This window comes from Muntiacus reevesi, chromosome 20, assembly GCF_963930625.1.
Source record: "Muntiacus reevesi chromosome 20, mMunRee1.1, whole genome shotgun sequence".
NCBI classification, from domain to species: domain Eukaryota; kingdom Metazoa; phylum Chordata; class Mammalia; order Artiodactyla; family Cervidae; genus Muntiacus; species Muntiacus reevesi.
In genome coordinates, this window is record NC_089268.1 from 50441055 (window position 1) to 50466108 (window position 25054).

At 53.8% G+C, this 25054-nt stretch overlaps 1 protein-coding gene across 8 annotated transcripts in view; it reads left to right on the forward strand.

Moving 5' to 3' along the window:
* The window catches only part of SLC22A23 (solute carrier family 22 member 23), a 132127-nt gene that overhangs the window by 27332 nt on the left and 79741 nt on the right, over positions 1 to 25054 (forward strand). For 2 of the 8 annotated variants that reach the window (XM_065913365.1, XM_065913366.1), the window contains exons 2-3: positions 8304 to 8407; positions 13344 to 13498. In XM_065913365.1, the coding sequence (XP_065769437.1) occupies positions 8304 to 8407; positions 13344 to 13498 (259 nt within the window). The other 6 variants (XR_010660109.1, XR_010660106.1, XR_010660108.1 and 3 more) reach the window with 6 other exon arrangements.

Sequence of the window (25054 nt, forward strand, 5' to 3'; positions counted from 1 at the left end):
GGGCCTGTTTAGGTAGATGATTTTCTGTTTCCTTTTTAAGTTCTTTTAATTTTTTTTTAAGAAATTGAAGTGTAGTTGATTTACAGTGTTGTGCTAGTCTCAGGTGTATAGCAGAGTGATCCAGTCATATATTATATTTGTCGTCATTGTTCAGTAGCTCAATCATGTCCGACTCTTTGTGACCCCATGGACTGCAGCACGCCAGGCCTCCCTGTCCATCACCAACTCCCGGAGCCTACTCAAACTCATGTCCATCGAGTCAGTGATGCCATCCAACCATCTCATCCTCTGCCGCCCCCTTCTCCTCCTGCCTTCAATCTTTCCCAGCATCAGGGTCTTTTCCAGTGAGTCAGTTCTTCACATCAGGTGCCCGAAGTATTGGAGCTTCAGTTGCAGCATCAGTCCTTCCAATGAGTATTCAGGGTTGATTTCTCTTAGGATGGACTGGTTTGGTCTCCTTGCTGTCCAAGGAGATCAAATACATATATACATTATATATATATTATATCATTATATATTTTTTAAAATTCTTTTCCATTATAGTTTATTACAAGATATTGAATATAGTTCCCTGTGCTATGAATAAGAGGTTTTATTTTTCCAGACCTTTAAAAAATGGTCAAATTCAGTCAGAAGCAAGAAAGCCCCTGATGGCAACATTCGAAGCCAAAGGGCAGCAGGCTTTGGAGTCAACAGTGGGAGAAAAAAAGAACAGGGACGGATCACTGAGCAAGCGTTACGATGAATCTAAATGACTGCATTGGTCCACAGCAGACCACGTGAGGTTGAAGACGTTTACCAGCGTTGATGCTGCGGTTTTGGAATAGTGCCCCCAACACACACACACACACACACACGCACACACACACGCACACACACACACACACACACACACACACACACACACACACACACACACGGGGAATTCAGGCTTGCTGGTCTCTTCCGTGTAGCGCCAGCAGGCTCGCAGTAGATTTTTGGTTCAGATGTTTCCCTCAGTGTACTGTGTTTGAGTTTGGGGCACCAAGTGAGGGGGAACAGCAATGAATGAAAAACAGAGAAGCAAAACTAAAGAGAAAAAAATGAAAAACCTCCCAGAGTCGCTGGCAAGGTTGTTCGTTATGTCATTCAAGGAAGCTTCTGAGAGTGCCAGCCCTAATTGGCAGCTCTGTTGGCTACTGTCGACAGTAGCCAATCTCCGAAAATTGCAGAATGAGCCTTAGAGGCAAAAAAAGCAGAGAATAGTTTGGGGTTTTCAAAACATGCAGTATTTCTTGAATTTTGATAGAATCTTTTAGGGAAAAACCCAAATACAGCTAGGTTAAAAAAGAAAGAAAGAACCACTGAAAAACACAGACCCATTGAACAGTTGATCTTAGCTAAAGTGCTTCATGGATCCAGCTTACATGACCGCCCTTCCAGGGTGGAAAGTGAATGAGTGTGAGTGTGTGAGTGTGAGTGTGTGTGAGTGTGAGTGAGTGTGAGTGAGTGTGTGTTTGCCACTTCTGTAGTCTCCAGCTGAGAAGCAGGGCGAATCCTCAGAGTATGAAATGGCGGTTCACGAGGGACCAGTGAAATGCCACTTCATGGGAAAAAAAGGTTGCAGAAGAATGCTGACCTTGCATTTCTCTAAATCCCTACAACTCAGTCAGGAATGCTGTTTTATTTAAGCTTTTGAAATTTTCAGCAGTGTTATCCCCTTTGTAGTCTGAGCAGAAACTCTTCCTTTCATCTCCCCTGACTCCTCAGCTCTAGAGCACATGTGTGTGTTAAAAGCCCTTGTGGTTTCTAATGGGGATCTCCAGCTCCAAAGATGAAACTTGGGGGAAATTTTTCATTTAGTTCCCTAAAAAATGCTTTTGGCTTTAGTCGGTGAGTGTTAATTAACATCACTTCACCGGTGGCTCAGTGGGAAAGAATCCACCTACCAGTGCAGGAGACGCGGGTTCGATCCCTGGGTCAGGAAGCTCCCTCCCCTGGAGAAGGGAACGGCAACCCACTCCAGTGTTCTTGCCTGGAGAACCCCATGGACACAGGAGCCTGGTGGGCTACAGTCCACGGGGTCACAGAGAGTCGGACGCGGCTGAGCGACTGAACAACAGCAACATTAACATCACAGTAATCGTCCAAGTTCCTCAGTTTGTTTCCAGTCACTTTCCTAACCAGCCTGAGTGTTTAGATTGTGTTAAAATGCATATTCCTGAAAAGGTGAAAAGTTTTTGGTTGTTTTTTATTTTTAATGATTTTGTCTCACCCTCATCACCATCATCACTTCCACCTCCGTGGGTGGGAGCTAACATTACCTATATTTGTTGTCCCATTATAAAATTTATCGATTAATTGTAGAAACTTTGGAGAAGTCAAGAAAAGTATAAAATTGAAAATAAGGCTACAGTCCGTGGGGTTGCAAGGAGTCGGACGTGACCGAGTGACTGGCACACTTTCGCCCAACACGCCTGTATTCGAGCCCTTTACGCCGAGGCTTTCTCCTAGTGTTGCATTGGGAGCATCTTTCTGGAGCATCTGCTTTCAGACGGAAACGTTCTCATGCTCTACAGTCTTGCTGAACGTCAGGCAGGGTCTCATTTCTCGCAAGCGACCGACACTGAGGCTCATTGTACCGGGACATCTGAGGGCTGCCCTCAAGGTCTCCTTGGGGAAAAGTTCCAAGAAAAGCAATTGCTAGGATGGAAGAGTGGTCACGATTTCAAGTCACGGGATACGTGCTCCCAGACAGCCTTCCAGAAACTCAGGGCTTCGTTTACATGCCCAGCACATACTCGATCCTCTGTTTCTCCTGCATCTTTGGGAAACATAAAAAAAAAAATCTTTAAAAAAATATTAATAAAGTATTGAGCTTTGATTTTAATTGGGCTTCCTTGGTAGTTCAGTGGTAAAGAATCTGCCTGCCAATGCAGGATACATGGGTTCGATCTCTGGGTAGGGAAGATCCCCTGGAGAAGGAAGCGGCAACCCACTCCAGTATTCTTGCCTGGGAAATCCCATGGACAGAGGAGCCTGGCGGGCTACAGTCCACAGGGTCCCAAAGAGTTGGGCATGACTGAATTGACTTAGCACACACACACACACACACACACACACAGTTTTTTTTAGTTAATAAAGTATTGTGCTTTGATTTTCATTAGAGGAATGAAGTATTTCCCAGGTGTCCTTTAACCATTTGTTTCATGTTTTGTTAATTTTCTGGATGCTTGACCAGAAACTTAGAGCATTGGTCGATATTGTTATGGAAATACTGACTACAGATAGTAAGTGTTCGTTGCTCAATCATGTCCGACTCTTTGTGACCCCATGGACTTTAGCCCGCCAGGCTCCCCTGTCCTTGGAATTCTCCAGGCAAGCGTGTTGGAGTGGATTGCCATTCCGTTCTCCAGAGGATAGTGACCCTTGGCTATTGTAGGAGGAAATCTCTTCCTTCCATGCCCCTAGGTTCTGTGACTGGGGCGCTGGCAGCTAGACTGAGGGGAGGCGGCCGAACAAGAGGGAACCAGGGTTCACTGCCGAGTGCAGCCGGGCACACGGAGCGCTCAGAAGGATGAGCACTCAGAAAGATGAGCGCTCAGAAGGATGAGCGCTCCGAAGGATGAGCGCTCCGAAGGATGGGCAGGGCTTGGGCTCACGGAGCATCTTGACAAAGGACAACATGTCTGCAAAAAGGGGGGAGAAGAGTTGAGGCTTTTAGGGGCAGCAGACTTGGGAAGTAAATATATGGGGGGGGGGAACTAATGGAAGGTGAGGGTTGTTTCCGTGAGGTTTTTTGAAGTTTTTATTTTATATTGGAGCGTACTTGACTTACAGTGTTGTGTAGTGTACCGCAAAGTGATTCAGTTACCTTTACACGTGTACCTGTTCTCTTTCAAATGCTTTTCCTGTTGAGGTTACTCCAGAATATCGAGTCAAGTCCCCTGTGGTGTACAGCAGGCCCTTGTTGACTTACTGTTTTATACACAGTGATGTGTCCACATGCCAGTCCCAGACTCTTCATCTGTCAGTGAGGTTGTTTGCAGACACATCTCGGCGCGACTTTGATTTCACGGCCTCGGGGCTTGCCCGGAGAGGGGGTTTATGGCCCTCCCTGCTCCTCCAGAGTTTCTGCTTTTCGGCAGGTGGAGGGGCTCTGAGGAGGCTGCTTTCTGCATCTGCTGATCCTCCTTTGCCTCCAGATGAAGATCACCCGTGTGCCAAAGTGACCTTTCTAGGGGCTGGCAGACTCCTATCCCCTTCCAATATATCCTAAAATTTAAGTCTTTATAATATTGCTTATGTTATTTTTGATATGAGGAGATTTTAAATAAGTAAAATGAATAATAACTCAGGAGTAACAGATCCACTTATAAAATCCATCATCTTTTCCTTGGGTAATTTTCCCTCTTTTAGTTTTCATCCGTAGGGAGCCCCTCTTTACCTCAAAATTGGATAAGTAATCTGTTTCCATCCGTCTTTTTTTATGTTCTTGTTTGCATTTCACTTTATCAGAGTTTTCATTATTGCTGAAAATAAGATTCTTTTCCTCCCGTCCCATTTATTTTCCATCTTCTTTAGAAATTTCATTAGTTTCCTCGATGAATATTTCTCTCCTCTGGCAAGTGAAGCAATTAGATTTATTCCTTAGAAAGTAATATCAGTTTTCTTTCTTTCAACTTATCCTTGAAATGTATAGGTAGGTTAAACAGTCTACCAGATGTTTTGTAACTGCTGCCTTAAAAAAAAAAAAAGAAAAAAACACGGGCAGCTAAGGTTGAGGTCACGTTCTGGGGTCAGCTGCCTAACTGAGGACCATCCCTGGTCCCAGAACAACAGCAAAGAGAGCAAGCGTCAGGCTGTAAACGGGGCCGCGAGTCTCCGCTTCCGCGGCCTTGCGAGGCTCGCAGGGCTAAACTGGAGGACTGGTCCCGCCCTTGCAGAGGCAGGGGGTGGGTCTGAGGGGTTAACGCGTGGAGACCCCGTGAGTTCGGGGGTGGGGAGCCCAGGGAGCCGGGCCGTGGAGCCAGCACTCGGAATTCCCGGGCAGCCGAGGGCGGGCTCCCACACTCCCCCCTTCACTCTCCTCCTAACTCAGCCACCCCCGAAGTCAGCTTCAGGTTACCGCGGGAGGGTATTTTGACGGCAGATGACCGGCCGAGCCCCGCCACGTGGGAGAGCTTAGCAGGAGGGCCGTCCGGAGGCGGCGTTTCCAGCCCTGCGGGGGCCCGCAGCAGACGGGTGGCGCGTGAGCCCCCGCGGGTTCCCGGGAGACAGGCTGCCTGCAGCGCGCGGGCCCGCAGCAGACGGGTGGCGCGTGAACCCCCGCGGGATCCCGGGAGACAGGCTGCCTGCAGCGCGCGGTTGCAGCGGGTGCTGCCGCGTGGGGGCAAGGAGCGCCCTGGGGCCTTGGTGATCGATTGGTGATCGGTGTGGGGGCCGTGAGAAGAGGGCGGTGACAGCGGGTGACCCATGCCCCTGAGCCTGGTTTTGCACTTTAGACATTTTGAACGTGCCTTTGCTTGGTGAAATGACTGATTGCTGTACCCTATTTTTTCTCATAATTTTGTCCGTGTTTGGTTTTGGCCGTGTTGGGTCTGCACTGCTGCATGCGGACCCTCTCTAGCGGGTGAGCAGTGGTCTCTCCTTGCACACCGCGGGCTCCAGGACCCATGGGGCTTCGGAAGTTGGGGCTCATGGCTCAGGACTTGTGGTTCTCGGACTCGAGAGCCCCAGCTCAGTCATTACGGCTCTCGGGCTTAGTGGCACGTGAGGTCTTCCCGGACCAGGGATCGAACCCGTGTCTGCCGCATTGGCAGGGGAAGTCTTTATCGCTGAGCCACCAGGGGACCCCAGCCATGTCTTATTGGGAATGGGGCAAGTTTTGGAAACTAAGTGATCTCGAGGCTTCCTTAGACTCCTGAAATCCTTCCCGAGATTGTAGCCCATCTGAGCATACTTTATTCTCATCAGATGTGGAGGTCAGACAGGAGATCCCGGCCGCACCCGCCTGGTTTACTGAATGTGCCTCCAGGGGGGCCTCCAGGTTTTGGGGGTATCCAGCAGACCCCAGGCCGGGGATCTTTATCTTGAGGAGCTTGCGGGGGTCTGGGGCGGTTTTCTTGTTGACTCAGAGATGCTGTTTGCCCTGGCACCTGGATGAGGGGGTCAGGGCGCCAGGTGGCTGCCTTGTCCTGGATCCCACCCCCGGGGTGCGGGCCGTGGCGTCAGCAGGCCGTGCTGACCGGCCGCCTCTCCCTCCTGGCCGCGGAAGAGGGCCTGTCTCCTCCCCGGATCAGTTTTCTGCTCCTGCCTTGCTAACTGACAGAGGTTACCCTGGACATCTCTGTAGGTAGCAGCCGGATTGGGTGGTGGCTGCCCAGGGCTGGGTCGGGTTGTGGTTTGGAGGCTTGAACACACAGCAGTGGTGGCAGCCCCGCTTCCCGAATGCTTCTGTTCTCTGTTGCCTCCTGGCCAGCTCCTACAAGCAGGGTGTGCTGCGGGCATCAGTTGACCTCAGATCAGCTCCCAGTGGGACGTCTGGGTGGAGATCGAGGGCAGAGCGGGCCCCTGGTGCCCCAGCCTCGCCCTCCCCCAGCAGCACCTGGGACAGGGCATGCCCTTCCCCTGCCAAGCGTGTGCCCGGCGGAGGTGCGGGGAGCTGCCACGGCACTGGGCTGGGACGATCACAGGGGCTGTCAGCCTCTCCTCGGCCCGCGGGGCCAGCTGGGCGGGGAGATGCAGCTCGTACCCCGTGGATCGGTTACCCTGTGGGCCACGAGGAGAGAAGGGGAAACAGCAGGAGCAGCCTCAGAAGGCAGACAGCGGGGCGGGGGTACAGACCGTCCCGGGCTGTGACTCACAGGAGGGCAGAGAGGAGAGAAGACCAACAGCCCCCAGTCGAAACCAGGGGGGCAAAGAGCCGACGCCGCCCGGCTCCTGATGCAGTGACTCAGCAGCGCTTCAGGCTGCGTGTCCCAGGTTAGACATGCAGGCTGCGCCGCGGAAGGTGTTTGTTGTTACAGATGCGTTTGCTCCTAGAAACCAGGTACGCGTGAGTTTGGTTTTCCAGGCTGGCCTCCAGAGGCGCCCTTAGCTGCCCCTCCGGCCCCGCCCGGCGTGTTCCCTGGAGACTCTGACCACCCCCTGCACTCGGGGGTGGGGGGGGGTGTTGTTTGAGCCCCAGCCTGGGAAGCTCATTCACCGAATTCGAATGGCCTCTCGGTCACCTGGACGAGTTGTTAAACCGCCTCGCCACGCTTCCTCCAAAACCTCCCGTGGGGTCTGGCCTGGGCCCGAGAATGCGCGTTTCTGCCGCCTTCCCAAGTGACGCTGCTGCTGGGGGTCCCTGAGCAGACACGGGAGGACAGGATCCCGGTACAGAGCCCTTGAATCTGAGTCATTAATGATCGACTTGTGCGGCCAGCGGTGCCTGGCCCTGGGTGTGTCCAGGGGCCGGCGTCACAGGCGGCTGGTGCCTCCTCCGCAGAGGCCGGTGCAAAGGCACGGCTCTCCTCGATGCTGGTTGATGCAGAGACCCCGGTTGTTTGCCCCCTCAGACCCAGACATCAGCTGCCCTCGGACTGAGGGCCGGTCCCCACTGTGCTCCACGTGGACACACGTCACTCGGAGAGAGTGGACGTGCGTTTTTCTCCCACTTCTGCCAAAGCAGGAGGGAAAGATTGGAGGGCTGTTTTCTATTTTTTTTTTAAATAATAAAGCTTATATGTAAAACTAGTCTAAAAGTTGTGTGCACCAACTGATTGGCTTTCTCTCCAAGTAGAGCAGGTGGCTTTAGCCTGGAATATGGGGAAACGTGTGGCATTGACAAGAAAAATGTAAAACTGCTTCAAGTGGCTATTTCAGCATTGACCGCTAACTGTCTTAACTGTTAGGATGACTTGTGAAGTTTGGGGGGTTTCCAGGCTGGAGACGCAGAGCTCGCGCTGTTGTGACTCGCTGTGCATAAGCCGGCAGGGGCTTCCCACCGCGGGGCGTGTGCTGGCTGTCGGTGCCTGGGGACACCTGGCCTTGCCTCCCCGCGGGATGGAGGGAGGATCCCCCCAGATGTCACGAGGGCACCAGACCCTGCAGACTTTTGTCCTCTGCCCCAGACGAAAGCATCACGCCGCCTTCTGTGGCCAGGTGATATTTCCCGTTGTTGGATTCTCCAAGCCCTGGAGAAACCCCCAGTGGAGTGTGTGACGCAGCCTGTGAAGGGCGTCACGACCCCTGCCCGCAGAGATGCGTGCTCTGTGATTGATGACGCTGGCCTCTGTGTGTGTTTCTCTCTGACCTGTTTTCTATTTGCCCCCCTCTAGTGGGATCTTGTGTGTGATAATGCCTGGAAGGTCCATGTCGCTAAGTTCTCCTTACTGGTTGGATTAATCTTTGGCTACCTGATAACTGGATGCATTGCTGACTGGTAAGTACCTGCATGCCTGCCACACCACAACCCCCCGGAGCCTCCCGGGGCGTGGTCGGCCTGAGCTTGCCGTGACCAAGGCTCCCCCCGCCAGCCCTGGCACTGGGGCCAGAGCTGACGGGGGCAGCCGCCCCCTGCAGAGTTCAGACAGAGAGAGCTGGCCAGTGCCCAGAGCAGACCCTTTTGAAGTAAGGATTTAAATTCATTGCAATTCCCTGGCTGCTAGAATCTAGCTAAACCAGCCTGGAGCCAGCTGCCCATCTCCTGAGAGAGCGAGGTTAGAAAGAGCCTGGGAATGTGGCTTCGAGGCTTTAAGGGCTGGGCCCTGGGTAGGCATAGACAGACCAGGGGCCTCAAAAGACAGGGAGAGGACAGCCAGACTCCTCACGCTCGGGAACTGGACAGATGCGGGCAGACCTCAGAGAGGGACCGTCCCTGTGAGTTGGCTTGGCCAGGAGATGCTTCTGCAGGTCCACGGGGAGCTGGGCTTTGAAAAGTGGACGGCCTGTGGGGGGCGGCTGGGCAGGGCGGGCAGAGGGGTGGGGACCGGAGACAAAAATAAATGTGCTTTCCTTGGGTGGGTGAGGGGCCAGGTGAGGGTTCCGGGGGGAGCGAGAGGGTGGTGGGATGGAGACGCGGGCCGCCGTGGCAGGAGTGCGGCGTCAGCAGCCCGCCCTCACCGACGCCTGTGTGGCCGGGCTCTGTGCTGAGTGTCTCTGTGGATTAAAATAGCCCCTCCGCACAGCTCCCCCGTTTCCCAGTGGAAAACTGGCCTCACCCCATCTCCTGGGGAAAACCAGAGGCACGTGTTTAAGTAAAATCCCCAGGTGCCCTTGGGTTGGAGAGCCGGCGTTTGAAACTAAGCTCCTCGCGGCCCCAGAGCCGGACTCCACGGGCGTGGCCTGAGTCACGGGCCTCGTGTCGGCAGCGGGGACTCGCCCGAATAGCAAGGCCGCGGCCCAGCGCTGCTGAGGCTCGCGGGGAGCAGGGCTGCCGAAGAGGAGAGGTGCGGGGACCCCTCCCCGCTTGACGTTCTTTCTCTTTAAGGGGCTTTATTTACGAATCAGGGCCTCTTGAATCCCAGACTTAATAAAGCCGGCAGTGATGCGGAGCAGGCTCCTCGAGGCCGAGGTGTGCCCTCTGTCCTGGTCGGCTGAGACCGCTGGCCGGCGCCGCGGGAAGAGCCCTCGGGGGGAGCCCAGGGAGACCACTTTCAAGTTCTGGAAACTTCTCCCCGAAAGCTGACATCTAACTGGGTGTTCCCTGTGTTAACATGAAGTGCGGTTGCCCATGTGTTCAGAATTTGCTGAATCATCATCTGTAAGTGCTTCTTAGGGGCATCCTCCCGGGGCAGGAAGACAGATGCTGGGAGTGACCTGCAGACACCCACCGACGCCCTCACGTGGGGTTTGGTGGTGGGTTTTTGGGGAGAGGGGAGGGACCGGGATTGGAAAAGACTGAGGATTTCAGTTTTGTTTTTTTTTTCAAACCAAATACTTGAACTTTTAAAGGTTTTCAGAGTGAGCTATACTGACCTAAAAGACACTCCAATCCCAATGTTTTAACCACAAGGAATTTTGTTTCCCAGGAACCTACACTGAAATAGGTTGGGAAGATAAGAGTAATATAACCACCTCACTTCTTCCTAAAAACGCGGACTTGACTAAGGTCTTAGCGTCCTGATTCAGTGATTTGATAGGGAAAGTAAATGCAGACTTCACCCAAGAGATCTGCAGTGGTTTTAAGTTGTTTACAGGTGGTTTTGTGGTTTCTTAAGCCTTGCCCATCAGTGGTGTTCAGCCTCCCTGATCACACACCGGCCCCGGGGACCAAGACGGGAGAGTTTGGGGTCTTCCTTGGCAAGCAGCCAGGGGCTAAGCTGCAGCCCCTTCTCCAAGGTCGTGGGGTGGGGGGAGTGGGCCAGGGGTGCCCAGAAGGTCAGGGCAGGCGGCTGTGCTGCGGCTTTCTGAGCCTTCTGAGCGGGCCTCAGTTCCAGTTTGAAGGTTTGGTATTTTCCGCCCTTGACTGATTTACTGTTAGCATTTTACTCCCTGCTGGAGCCTTGCTTCAAAGGAGATAAGCACATACAGAGGGAAGTCCGGGTTTCACAGCTGCTGGCACCATTTCACGGCCGTGTCGGGAAGCTGACCAGGTTGTAGGTTATGCCAAGACCCCAGTCAGTGTCTAGTGAAGCTTCAGCTGCATGACTTTTTGTTTTTGTTTTTAAAGGTGACTGTTTTGCACACACGTTCAGTCTGGGCTGGACAGCATGTCCTGTCAGGCAATGTGTTAGTTTAGGTGGAGGATGGGGACAAGCTCGGTCAGTGGCTGTGGCCAGATGACCTCGCTCCCTCTCTTGCTGGGTCTTTTGCTGGACTCTGCACATTTCTCATCCTGCCGGTCCTGGGAGGCGGTGTATGGGCTGCACCCCAGACCCCTTCCCTCTGGCTCTGGGCTGAGCTTGGTCAGTGTCAGGGAAGGAGTTTTTGCCAGCTTCTAGAGACTTTCCCGTGCTTTCCAGGTGGCTCAGTGGTGAAGAATCCGCCTGCCAGTGCAGGAGACGCAAGAGGCGCAGGTTCGACCCCTGGGTCAGGCAGATCCCCTGCAGGAGGGCATGGCAACCCACTCCAGGATTCTTGCCTGGAGAATCCCATGGAGAGAGGAGCCTGGCGGGCTGCAGTCCACGGGGTCGCAGAGTCAGACACGACTTGGCAACTAAACAACAGCAGAGGCCCACCTGTTCCTTGGCTCCAGCCCCACTTCTAGTCGAGCCCACTGTGGCTGGCCAGGTCCTTCTCGTGAGACCGTCTCCCTGGTTCCATGCAGCCAAGAGCCCTTCACTTTGACCCCATCTGCAGAGCCCCTTGTGCCGTGAGAGGCGGCGCAGCCTCTGGGGGTTAGGACGGGGACGCCCCCAAGGCCGACATTCTGCCTGTCAGAGGTCCTGGCTGACCGACGACGCCTCTGCATCGCAGATTTGGGAGTGTGAGTTTACCGGTCATCTGGTGGGAGACCTCTGCTCTGGGGAGGGCCAGGGCCCACTTGAACCCCAGGGGCTTATAAACTCGTGTACGCATGTACACCGGCTGGCCCTTCCCGAAGAGAGCCTGAGGCTCATGGGACCCAGTGGGTCTTGCTTGGGATCTCCGTCCCCAGGGAGTCTGGGTCGGGGCCAGGGCTCTGACTTTGAAGACCATGTTTGCCCCCCATTCCTAATATGAATTTTCACTTAATGATTTTTAGCAGGCACTTGGGAGGGAAAGATTTAGAATTGTTTCTACAAGTTAAACAGAAATCCAGGATCTTCCCTAACGTGTCAGGACAGACCAGACTGTGTCCGGTGGGCGTCGGGGAGGCCAGACGTAGGAAGACCCGCGGCTGCCTGGTGCCTGGTCTGTCGTCCTGTTAGTGATCTCGACACTCTGCAATGCAGGACAGACGGGGAAGCAGAGGGAAATAAAGAGGGATAAGTTAGACTCTGGTTTCCTTCCTTTCAATAAGTCAGCTGAGCCGTGTTTAAGTTCATTTCTGTAGATGAGTTGGATTTGGACAGAACTTCCTATAGTCGTTCCTGGTAAGGGCTATGTGACCCCAGCGCAAGCGAAGGGAAGTAACGGCCAAAATCTCGACAAGAAAATCGACTTAGGTTGCACTGAACTCACAGCTTTGGCCCCATTTCTCTAACCCGGAGTGACGGACGGGGATGCTCAGAGGCCTAAGGGATCCTGAATGAGATGGTGTCCTGGAGTTCCCGCCCCCAGAGTATGTAGAAATAGCACCTGTCTCCTGCACAGCCAAGGCCAGACGCTACCGCGTATTGCTTTTTTTAAAAAACAGATTTATTGAGAGACGGTTTACACACCATGGAGCTCACGCATGTTAAGTGCGCAGGTCAGTGAGTTTTGGTGTCTGCAGAGCTAGACACACGGCCACTGGCACACGCGCCTTCAGAACGTTCCCCTCTTCTGCCCGCTCCCAACCTCTGCCGGTCTCCCCCCGACCTCAGGCAACCCCAAACCTCTCGTTTCTGTTCGCCCTGCTGGGTATTTCCCTTCCAGGAGGATGTCCTGGCATCGGGGGTTCCAGGCTTGGCGTTTGTTCCCTTGGCAGATAGAGTCCAGCCTCTCTCAGAGCTCTCCTAGTCCGCGCTGGCTGTGCCACGCTCATCCTCGTGTGTGGGGGGGTTGGTCTGGGAGGGGTGGCGAGCGAGGGCCGCCCCAGGCCCGAGGGCCGTCCCCCCGCCCCCTGCCATGCCTGGAAGCTCACCGCCTGCTGGTGCTCCCGGAGCTCGCTCGAGCCGGCCCGGTGACCGCCCACCCAGGGTGCACTGGCCTTTCCCTAATGGAGAGGACAGGCCCCTGGGGACCTCCCTTCCAGGTCCACGTGCATCCTTACAGCTCAGGCCACCCCCGCTCAGTCTGTGCTCCCTGCTGGTCACTCCTCATGGTGGAGCTGAAACTAGCCAGCCGCCGGCTCGGCCCCTGGCTCACCAGGCCTCGGGTGAGGTCGAGGCTGAGCTTGTTAACAACTCAGAGAAACAGCTGGAAGCCACACACCCTATGTCTGTGTTGACTCTGGAGCCAGTTTCAAAGGTCACAGCCTCCAAGCCATTTTATGCTAGGCATGCCAAGGTTGAGGTTTGGGGAGTTACTACTGGTTCTGTTGAATTACCCCCATAAACTCAGGAGTAGACTGGCCAGCAGGAATTGGTTCCCGTCTCACGTCTGTCGTGCAGCGGCTGTTGACCTGTGTTCCCTTATCTACAGGGCGAGGTGTGGGTGTGTGTCCCCTGAGGGCCCCCTACCCCTGGGCCTCCCCACAAGGGTCCAGGAGGGATGCAGACTCCGTGGGGTCCCCACCCAGCAGCTGCTGGCCCCCGGGGAGGCCCGGCCCCGCCCCGCCCGCGATGACTAACCGTGTCCCTGTCCGCGTGCAGGTTCGGCCGGCGGCCTGTGCTGCTCTTCTCCATCATCTTCATCCTCATCTTCGGACTGACCGTGGCACTATCCGTGAACGTGACCATGTTCAGCACGCTCAGGTTCTTCGAAGGGTTCTGCCTGGCGGGGGTGACCCTCACCCTGTACGCACTGCGTAAGTAGGGGCCTTCGGGGGGGCCTTGAGGAGGTGAGGGAGCGTGTGGCCGCCACGTGCGAGGTGCGGGCAGGCATCCACGTGCTGCGACTCTGGAGCGCAGACGACGGCATCTTCCGCGGCGAGGACCCTGCTCCCAGGCTGTGCGTCTCACCCGCCTTCCAACCTGGACTCTGGCCCGGGTTCAGGATGCGTCGGAGCCCGTGGGGGGTTCCATCGCTGCCTGGAGAAGTGGGGCTCGGCCTGCCGCGGGGGCCGGGGTCCTCTGTGTTGACTTGCGTGCTCCTCCAAACCCAGGCGTCCTCGCGCTTGGCTCCAGGGAACAAAGCAAGTGGCTCACGTTTGGTGTGGGCTCCATGTTCTGATGGATTTCTTAAGAGTTTTCTTTCTTTGTGTTTTTCGCTAAGGCTATGCAGAGTCCAAATGTCCCACATTCCCGTGTGGCCTGAGTGGTCTGGACTTGAACTCCAAGCCCTGGTGCCGGGAGATTTAAGTGGCGATCTTTTCAGGGTGAAGACTGTCCTCTGTTGATCCGCTGTGTGGGCGTCCGTGTGGACCCCCGTTAGGACGGCCGTCTTGCTTCTTTGGTGTTTTCTAGTGCATGGCCACACACCCACAGGGAGAAGGAAGGTTTTAGGTGTGGATGTTTATTTATTTTCCAGTTTTATATTTTTTAATCATGGTGTGGAAAGGACCGTAAGGAATAATATAAGGTTATTCGTACTGTATTTTCCTTTTCTTTCCCTTGGACAACACGTGTAGGATCGGAGATTAAGTAGCAATTTCTAGAGGGGTCGATAAGGATAGCTCTGGTTATCTTAAGGTGCAGCTACCTTTGTTTAGCGTATGATCCCTTTAAACGACACTTTTAAATAAACTGGATTTTGCTCCCTGTTGTAGAGGACAGAACTACGGTCCATTACAGCATGAGTTTACAGTCACGGAGAAGAATAGGATTACAGATGTGTTCTCCGGAATCCACAGTCGGCTGTTCTGTCATCCTCTTCTGACGTTGACTTGAGTTGTGGTTTCTTAGACATCGCCGTTTTCAGGTTATTTGCATCTGTCCTGGCAGCCTTGCTCTGGGGGGTCCCTGGGACTGTGCCTATCCCGGGTCAGCAGGTCGGTGTGACGACCCTGTGGAGGGCTTGTACCTCTGAACAGAGGTCTTGGGGTACGTTTGGAGCCTGAGCGCTTCCGTAGGAGCTGCCTGGACCCTCCTCCCTCCCTGCCCCCATGGTCTGCACAGAGGAGCGACCCCCCTTTCTGGAGGAGACCCTGGCCCTTGTCTCAGGCCCGCAGGCCCCGGGTGTGTGCCAGCGTGTGGGGTCTGCTCTCCAGGGCCCCATCACCACGAGGCTCCAGCTCTCACGGGAGGGCGCCGTGCTGTGCCCCCGGGAGGGCCCTGTTCTGGGGCAGCCCTGCAGGCTGGCAGAATGGGACAGTGGGCTTCGGGAACTGAGCAGAGAAACAGCCTCCGTCTCAACACCCTGGTGCCTGTCAAACTCAGCGCAGAGGACGTTCACAGAAAAGAGCCTTAAAGCAAAGCTGACGTATCAGCTTTATCTTGCATGCCCACTGCTGCCAGAGACCGCAGGGAGGCCCGGGGGAACCCTTGGGGCTCAGCGGGAGAGGAGCCCGACCCAGTAGCCCTGCCGGCCTCTGATCAGGAGTGGGAGGACCAGCTCTGGCCATCCCTGCAGACTCCCCTGCCTTCACCAGACCTGGAGGAAAACTCCCCCCCACGGCACCCTGTCAGCCTCACTTAGAATCACCATTGGCTCTATAAACCTGTGACTGTGAAAAATGAAGCTAAGGATGTTTTTCAAGAGATTACATGTGAGGTCTTGACAATGGAAAGTTCTCGTGTACTTCAGAGCCACACCGGAAATGTGCTTATCCCAGGAAAGCTTTGCTGTTACGTCAGGGGTGCAGAGCCAAGTAACCCAGGTGTCTGCAGACTTTCTCCTCTACAGAGCCAGGTGGTAAATGTTTCATTCCATCACAGGCACTCAGCTCTGTCATGATATCCTATTGTTGTTGCTCAGTCATTAAGTTGTGTCTGACTTTTTGCAACCCCACGGACTGCAGCACACCAGGCTTCTCTATCCTTCACCGTCTCCCGGAGCTTGCTCAGACTCATGTCCATTGAGCTGGTGATGCCATCCAATCATCTCGTCCTCTGTCACTGCCTGTCATCCTCCTGTCCTCAGTCTTTCCCAGCATCAGGGTCTTTTCCAATGAGTCGGCTCTTCACATCAGGTGGCCAAAGTATTGGAGCTTCAGCATCAGTCCTTTCAGTGAATATTCAGGGTTGATTTCCTTTAGGATTGACAAATGGCTTCATCTCCTTGCAGTCCAAGGGACTCTCAAGAGTCTTCTCCAACACCAAGCAATAAATAAGATGTAAATGATTAGGTGTGGCTGTGTTCCAGTAAGACCTTATTTACAGAAACAGATGGTGGCTGCTTTGACCAGCGGGCCGGCATATTTTTGCCACTCATAAGTGCTCCTCTTTCCACCGACTACTGGGGAACTTGGAAAACCTCGAATCTTATCTAGCATGTGTGTGGGCTCGGCAAGCTGAGCTTTAAATGCTGGCCCCATTCCCAGTTTTATTTGAAATTTTCTGCTTTCATTTTTCCTTTGTCCCATTTTTATATTGCCATAAGTTCAGTGTTATATGGCTGTATGGGTTTGTGTGAGCAGTCTTAAGTTTTCTCTGAAATGACACAGGGCATGAGTAAAGAGTTACATTTTCTTAGATTGGGATTACAAATCAGACGTCACGGCAGATAACCACTGTGGTGAGAATTTCCAAGTGTCCGTTAGTGGCCCACTAAGTCGATGTGATATGTGATATAGCAAAATTAACATAAAGCAGAAGAGTGTAATTGTCTGCTGAGATAGCACTCGAACAGCGTGAATCAGGGGGTTGACTGAGAGACGGCAGGAGAACCAAGTTTGGGGAGAGAGGCTCAGAAAAGGAAAGAAAGTTCTGAGTGGACAGCATCGGGCGGGCGTGCTGTGTGCTGGGTGGGGACAGCCCGTCCCCCGGCGATCTTGGAGGAAACGGAGGCTGGGGTGGGAATGGAGGACCCCAGCCCTCAGTCCTCGGGGCTGGTGACACCGGACTTCCTGACCAGGGTGCTTGCTTCGTACACCCGTCGCACCTGGGCTGAGCGAATGCTTGGCAATTTGTTTCGCTTAAAGGAATTTCTTGCTAACCCTGGTCACAGGGTTAAAATATTTCTCGGCCGAAGCTCTCACACCGGAGGCATTGATTATTTGGGAGATAAATGTTAAACGGCCCTGACGCTTTATCCCTCCCACTGGCAGGCTTTTATCTCACTTCGTGCATCTGCTGGAAAGGTCTGAACTTTCTCAGAAGAGACAGGATGTGGTTCTCTTTTCCGTCTTCAGGTGCCTGGCTTTGCAAGTGGGGAGAGGCTTGGTTTTGGCAGGTCGCGTGGCTTGCGGAGCTCATTGTGAAGGTGGACTCTGTGTTTGAGACGTGTCGCTGATGTGGGAAACTGTACTTTTATGTACGGAGTTGCTTAAGGCTTTTTCGGCTTTGGAATTTTTCTATGGGTACATTTCAGTTAAACACTCCTTCCTTTAAACTGTAGTTTCCTTAAATTCACCAAAGGGAGACGAGGTTGCGTAATTAGGACATAAACCAGAGACCGTTGGCATCTTCCCCAGGAGCCTGTACCTGGAAGCCCGCTGGCAGGAGCCAGAGACGGAGCGATGCTGAACTGCGATTGGTGGCTGCAGGCGGGTCCGGCCGCCTCTGAGGCTGCTCGCGCAGACACTCAAGTAATTTAACCCACCTGGCCGCCCTGGTGGCCTCCTTGTATCTCTTAGCTCTGACAAAGAAGAGAAAAGAGAAAACCTTGACCTAGCCAGGCCGGGGCAGGGAAGCACAGACCAAGGAAAGAGGCGAGCATCCTGTTTCCTTATCTGTTCGTGAAAATAAATACTTGCCAGAGATGAAAGTCTTGCCCATGTGCTTCTCAACAAGGGCAGCCACGACCTGTCGTGTGAATTCTTTCCCCAGGGATGGTTCACCCCACAGGCAAGGTGATGCCACTTTTGCTGGGATGTGTCCTTGTTGAAAAGAAGCGCAGAGAGAAAACAGCTCTCGGAGCTGACTTGCTGTCCCATGTGCTGAGTCCTGCAGGAGAGGAATGGTTTTCTTACGTTCTCTGAATCGGTCCTCATTGGATCTCTGTCTCTCTCTCCCCACTTGGGGCAACCTCCCCCTCCCCAAGTGGAAGTGATGAAGCCTGCCTCTTGATGGCAGAGACCACACCTTAGTGACAGTGAGTGAATGAACACTCCTTGTTTTTGTTTTTTGGCCTAACAGCAGTGAGCCATTTCCTTGAAAACTTCTCTCAAAGGCTTTGTGTCCTCATTATAATAACCCTCCTCAAACCCAGACAGCTTAAATAATTGGACAAATTTTACGCATAATCAAAGGGTGGCCAGAAACTTCACAGGTGACTGAGTTACTGATTACTTTGCAAATTGAGAAGCTGAGTCTTAACTGGTAAATAATCTCGGGAGAGCCTTGACTCTGCTCTGGGCAGGGTGATGTGGCTCACGAGATGAAGGGCTTGGCCTCGGGCTGAGTCATTTCCAGCGTGCTGGGTGATGTTCCTTCTTGCTATTGTGTCTCTTTCTTTTTTTGTTCATTCTGGGACTTTGGTGCTCCAGGGTTCCTTATCTGGTTTTTTTTTAATATAGCTTCTTTCTTTTATTTATTTTTGACTGCACTGGATCTTCATTGCTTTTGTGCAGCCTGTCTCTAGCTGGGGGGAGCAGGGACTGCTCTCGGTTGCAGACACACCACTCCTTTCGGTGGCTTCTCTTAGCGAGGAGCACGGGCTCCAGGCGCACGGACTCAGTGGTGTGACTCACGGGCTATAGTTGCTCTGTGCTGCGTGGAATCTTCCCAAACCAGGGGTAGAACTGGTGTCCGCTGTTTGGACTGGCAGAGACTGGCAGGCAGATTCTCGTCCACCATGGAAGTCCTCTGTGTATTTCTGTAATTTAATGTTTTTCTGAATACTCCTTGGGGTGTATTTCAGTTGCCAGGATTGTTGAGCGTTAGAGCCGCCGTGCTTATAATAAGAAAAGAATCCAGTGAACCATAGTTCCAGGTGGTGGGCTGTTGGGCTGTGGGGTAGGTGTAGTGATTCAGCTGGCTGGGGCGCTAATATGTGCATCGCATTTGGGTGAAGGGACGGTTTCTCGAGAACGTGCTCTGGGCACCATGACCCATCGCCTGTCTTCACCCACACCCCCGTCTTCAGCCGCCCTGCATACTCAGCAGCCGCCCTGGGAGCCCCAGCCCTGCACTTCTGGTGGGACCACACCTGCCAACAGGCTTTGTCAGCCAAGGCAGTGAGTCAGAGTTTACCCAAAGCCTTTAGCAAGCATTTTTTTTTTTAATTTCATAAGAGTTTTTGTCTGATGCAGGTTCCAAATGATACGGTTGGGAAATCAGGATGGACTTAGGTTCTCATCTGGCCTTCGCTTCTCTGGAGACGCTCTGCTAACCCGGCAGACAGACCGTGACAAGTGAAGAGCACATATAGAAGAGGAAGGTGGCCGGGCCTCTGTGCCCGCAATGCCCCCTCACCCCCCGGACCCCAGGGTGCAGGAGAGGGCAGGGGCGCCCGGGCCCCTCCCCCGAGGGGCTGGCCTGAGGCTGGAGGGGTGAGCCGTCCCGTGGGGAGCCGGGAAGCACCCCCGAGGACCGATTTTTCTCAGAGTGGTGCCGGTTCTTCAAATGAAAATGGTGACCCCTCTCTCCCCCTTCTTAGCTGTTAGCCGCGGTGCGGATTTACATGGAGACTTCACTCCGAGGAAAGTGCAAACGTCTGTTGTCTGTGGCGCACACAAAGGTGCACTGTGTGTGTCCACATCAAAGGCGGAAAGACGCGGGCAGAGGAGGGGGTCTGCGCCTGGTGGGCTCACTGAGGCCCAGACTCCGACTTCTGCCGGAGGTTAGGGCAGCGTGTGTGTACGGGGGGCTTCAGAGTGCCTATTTCTTTGGGTGTTTTGAACTTGGTGAGAAGATAGTCTGTCTCAAAACTGGCAGAAAAGAATAGAAATATTTAGCTATCTAGCATTCTAAAACCACAGTCTCTGCATGCCTTTTCCAGCATGCATGCATGCTTAGTCGCTCAGTCGTGTCTGACTCCTTGTGACCCCAGGGGCTGTAGCCCAGCAGGCGCCTCTGTCCGTGGGATTTCCCAGACAAGAATACTGGATTGTGTTGCCATTCCCTTCTCCACGGGATCTTCCTGGCCCAGGGATGGAAGCCTTGTCTCCTGCCTTGCAGGCGGATTCTACACCTCAGAGCCTCCAGGGAAGTCCCGCCCCCACTTTTTTTTTTTTTTTAGCAATGGAGGATAATATTAATATTAACACCATGTCTGTCCTTAAGGACTAGGCGTTTCCAGACACATAGTGATTTTAGCAGCGGGATGGTAGTGGTGGCCGAGAGCTTCGTTTGAAATGAGGTGTTCACGCACCAAGAGGGAAGCAGGACGATCTGGAAATCTGGAGACCCAGGTGTAGTGAGAGCTCCGTGGTGGACCCACTGCGTCTGCCACAAACCAGCTTATCTCCACGCCTCTGTCTCCGTCTCTCTGAAGTCAGGGCACAGGTGTTCAGTGTCCCGGGGAACCACGGAACTATTGAGTCACTTCTGGAACCATCGGTGGAGAAAATGAGTAGAAAACAAAAATAAACGGACTCCAGGTGTGGACACTGAATACCGCGGTCCAAATAAGAAAACAGCAAAACCAGGTGGAAACCCCCGCTGCCCGCCGCCTTCTCCCTTTGGAACCCTAAGCTCAACCAGGAGCCTCTTCCATGTTGAGGGGGTCCTAGCCCCCAGGGGCAGGGAGGACCAGGAGCCAGGGATGCTGGGCTCTGAGCGGCGTCCCCGTCCAGCCCAGGTGGGCAGCTGGGGTCGTTGCCGTCCGGAGGCTGCCGCGCGTGGGGACTGGAGTCCAAGGTGACGATGTGGGAGGAGGTGAGCGAGCGGCCGGGTTAACCGTCCCGGCTTCCCGGCCCCCGTGGGCCAGGCCCTGCCGTCCCGCCACAGCCCCGTCCGTGCACCCCGACCTTCCTGGGAAAGCCCGCCTTGCTCTCTCCTCCCTCCTGTCTGGCCGCTCGCTTGCCAGGTGGACCCACAGGCCTGTTCTGGGAATCCCGTAGGATGCTGCCGGAGTCTCTTCTCTCGTCTGGAGAGACAGGAAGAGACACAGGGCTGGAAGCCGGGCTGACGGGGACAGGGGCTGAGGAGAAGTAAGAGCGGCACTAGGCTGACTGTTTTTCATTCTTGAAACAGAAGAGAGAGAAAGTGAGCGTCACCTTGGGAGCAGGTGAAGACCAGGCTTCTTCAAAGACATCCAAATGGATCTGGTGGGAGGTGAAGTCATGAGTGGTTTCCCGAGACTCCTATTGGCCAAAACAAAATGCAACAAAACAGAACTTTGGCGGTGAGACCAGAGAGAAATGTGACTCCCAAGAGGAGGAGCCATGACCGCTTGCTGTCAGCGCCGGTGTGACTGCGCCTCGCCAGAGCAGCTGGGCTTCAGAGTCTGGGCTTCGCTTGGGGCAGCCTGTGAAAGCAGGATGGCTTTCTTCCTCCCTCAGCAAGTGTCTGAGGGCCTCCTGGGTACCAGCGGGCCGTGATGAGCTTGAGTACTTGCTGTGTGCTGCTAGGGGCCAGGCATGCAAAGGCAACATGCCTTTCTGCCCATCAACAGCTGACTGGCTTCAGAAGATGTGGTGTGTGTGTACAACGGAATATTGCTCGGCCTTAAAAAGAACGAAGCAGTGCCCTTTGCGGCAATGTGGATGGACCTGCTCATAGTGAGGTCAGTCAGACAAGACAGATATCATGATGCCACTTATGTGTGGAATCTAAAAACTAATACAGGGGAGTTTATTTACAAAACAGAAACAGACTCTCAGACATAGGAAGCAAACTGTGTGTACAGGAGGGAGAAAAGAAAGGGGGAGGGATAGACTAGGAGGTTGGGATCAGCAGATACATACTGCTGTGTATAAAACAAACAACACGCTCCTGCCATGTAGCCCACAGCACTAGAGTCAGTATCTCGTAACAACCTGGAGTGGAAAAAAATACTGAAAAGAAATGTAACCGAATCACTTTGCTGTACGCCTGAGACGACACCAGCACTGCACGTCAGCTGGCGGTTTAAAAGCCATCATCTGTGTGACAGAAACCACTACAGTATTGTAATCAGCCTCCAACTAATAAAAATAAATGGAAAAAAAAGCCATCATCACATCCTCCTCAGTCTCTCCTTTTTACTCCTTAACATCAGAACACTGCTCAGCACCCCGCCACACACACACACACACACACAGACACGCAGAGGGGTGTGCACACACACTCACACAGACACGCACAGGCATGTGTACACACACAGACATGCATAAGTGTGTGCACACACAGAAACGCACAGACACACACAGGCATGTGCACACACACACTCACACAGACACGCACAGATACGCACAGGCGTGTGCACACACACACACAGACACAGGCGTGTGCACACTCACACATAGACACAGGCGTGTGCACACACACAGACACACACAGGCATGTGCACACACACACACACAGACACGCACAGATACGCACAGGCGTGTGCACACTCACACACAGACACAGGCGTGTGCACACTCACACATAGACACAGGCGTGTGCACACACACAGACACACACAGGCATGTGCACACACACACACACACAGACACGCACAGGGGTGTGCACACACACACTCACACAGACACGCACAGACACGCATAGACACACACAGGCATATGCACACTCACACAGACACACACAGGCATGTGCACACACACACACACAGACACGCACAGGGGTGTGCACACACACACTCACACAGACACGCACAGACACGCATAGACACACACACACAGTCACACACAACACACAGACACACACAGACACAGACACACACACAGACACACACACACACAGACACGCACACACAGACACACACACACTCAGACACGCACAGGCGTGTGCACACTCACACACTAACACGCACAGGCGTGTGCACACACATTCACACAGACACACACAGACACGCACAGGCGTATGCACACACACACTCACACAGACACGCACAGGCATGTGCCCACTCACACAGACACACACAGGCATGTGTGCACACACACACAGACACACACAGGCGTGTGCACACACACACTCACACACAGACATACACACAGACACACAGGCGTGTGTGCGCACACACAAAGACACGCACAGGGGTGTGCACACACACTCACACAGACACGCACAGACATGCACAGACACACACAGGCGTATGCACACACACTAACACGCACAGGCATGTGCACACACACTCACACAGACACGCACAGACACGCACAGGCGTATGCACACACACACTCACACAGACACGCACAGGCATGTGCACACTCACACAGACACGCACAGGCGTGTGCACACACACACACAGACATACACACAGACACTCAGGCATGTGCGCGCACTCACACACAGACATGCACAGGCGTGTGCACACACACTCACACACAGACATACACACAGACACACAGGCGTGTGCGCGCACACACACACAGACACGCACAGACACACACACACAGTCACACACAACACACAGACACACACAGATACACACACACAGACACACACTCACACAGACACGCACAGACACGCACAGGCATGTGCACACTCACACTCACACTAACACGCACAGGCATGTGCACACACACTCACACAGACACACACAGGCGTATGCACACACAGACACACACAGGCATGTGCACACTCACACAGACACACAGGCATGTGCACACACACACAGACACACACAGACATGCACAGGTGTGTGCACACTCACAAACACATGCACAGGCGTGTGCACACACACACAGACACACACACAGACACACAGGTGTGTGCGCGCGCACACAGACACACACAGGTGTGTGCACACTCACACACAGACATGCACAGGCGTGTGCACACACACACAGACACACACACAGACACACAGGTGTGTGCGCGCACACACAGACACACACAGGTGTGTGCACACTCACACACAGACATGCACAGGCGTGTGCACACACACACAGACACACAGGCATGTGCGCGCGCACAGAGAGACACACACAGGTGTGTGCACACACAGATACACACAGGCATGTGCACACACACTCACACAGACACGCACAGACACACACAGGCATGTGCACACACAGACACGCACAGGCATGTGCACACACAGACACGCACAGACACACACAGGCATGTGCACACACACTCACACAGACACACACAGGCGTGTGCACACACACTCACACAGACACGCACAGGTATGTGTACACACACAGACACGCACAGGTGTGTGCACACACAGACACGCACAGACACACACAGGCATGTGCACACACACACTCACACAGACACGCACAGACACACACAGGCGTGTGCACACACACTCACACAGACACGCACAGGTATGTGTACACACACAGACACGCACAGGTGTGTGCACACACAGACACGCACAGACACACACAAGCATGTGCACACACACTCACACACAGACACACACAGGCATGTGCACACACAGACACGCACAAACACACACAGGCATGTGCACACACACACAGATATGCACAGGTGTGTACACACACACACAGGCGTGTGCACACACACACAGACACAGGCGTGTGCACACACACACAGACATGCACAGGCGTGTGGACACACACACAGACACGCACAGATGTGTGCACACACACACTCACACAGACACGCACAGACATGCATAGACACACACACACACAGTCACACACAACACACAGACACACACACACAGACACACACACACTCAAACACAGACACACACAGGCGTGTGCACACTCACACTCACACTAACATGCACAGGCGTGTGCACACACACTCACACAGACACGCACAGGCATGTACACACACACACAGACACGCACAGGTGTGTGCACACTCACACACAGACACACACACAGACACACAGGCGTGTGCGCGCACACACACACAGACACGCACAGGTCTGTGCACACTCACAAACAGACATGCACAGGCGTGTGCGCACACACACAGACACACACAGGTGTGTGCACACACAGGCGTGTGCACGCACACAGACACACACAGGTGTGTGCACACACAGATACACACAGATATGTGCACACACACACAGACACGCACAGGCGTGTGCACACTCACACACACACACACACCCTGCCTTCAGCGTGAGCAACGTCACATCCCAAGAAGGACACAGCTGCCTCTGCAGCTCTGCTGCAGTTCTGAGTTCCCCGCTGTCGAGCCAAGATAATGCACTGTTTTAGGCAACTTCAAGGAAAAAAATCTCATTACCGTCTTGCCTTCTAACTTGGTTTTTCCTGTCCAGTGATAAGGAAAATTTACCACTG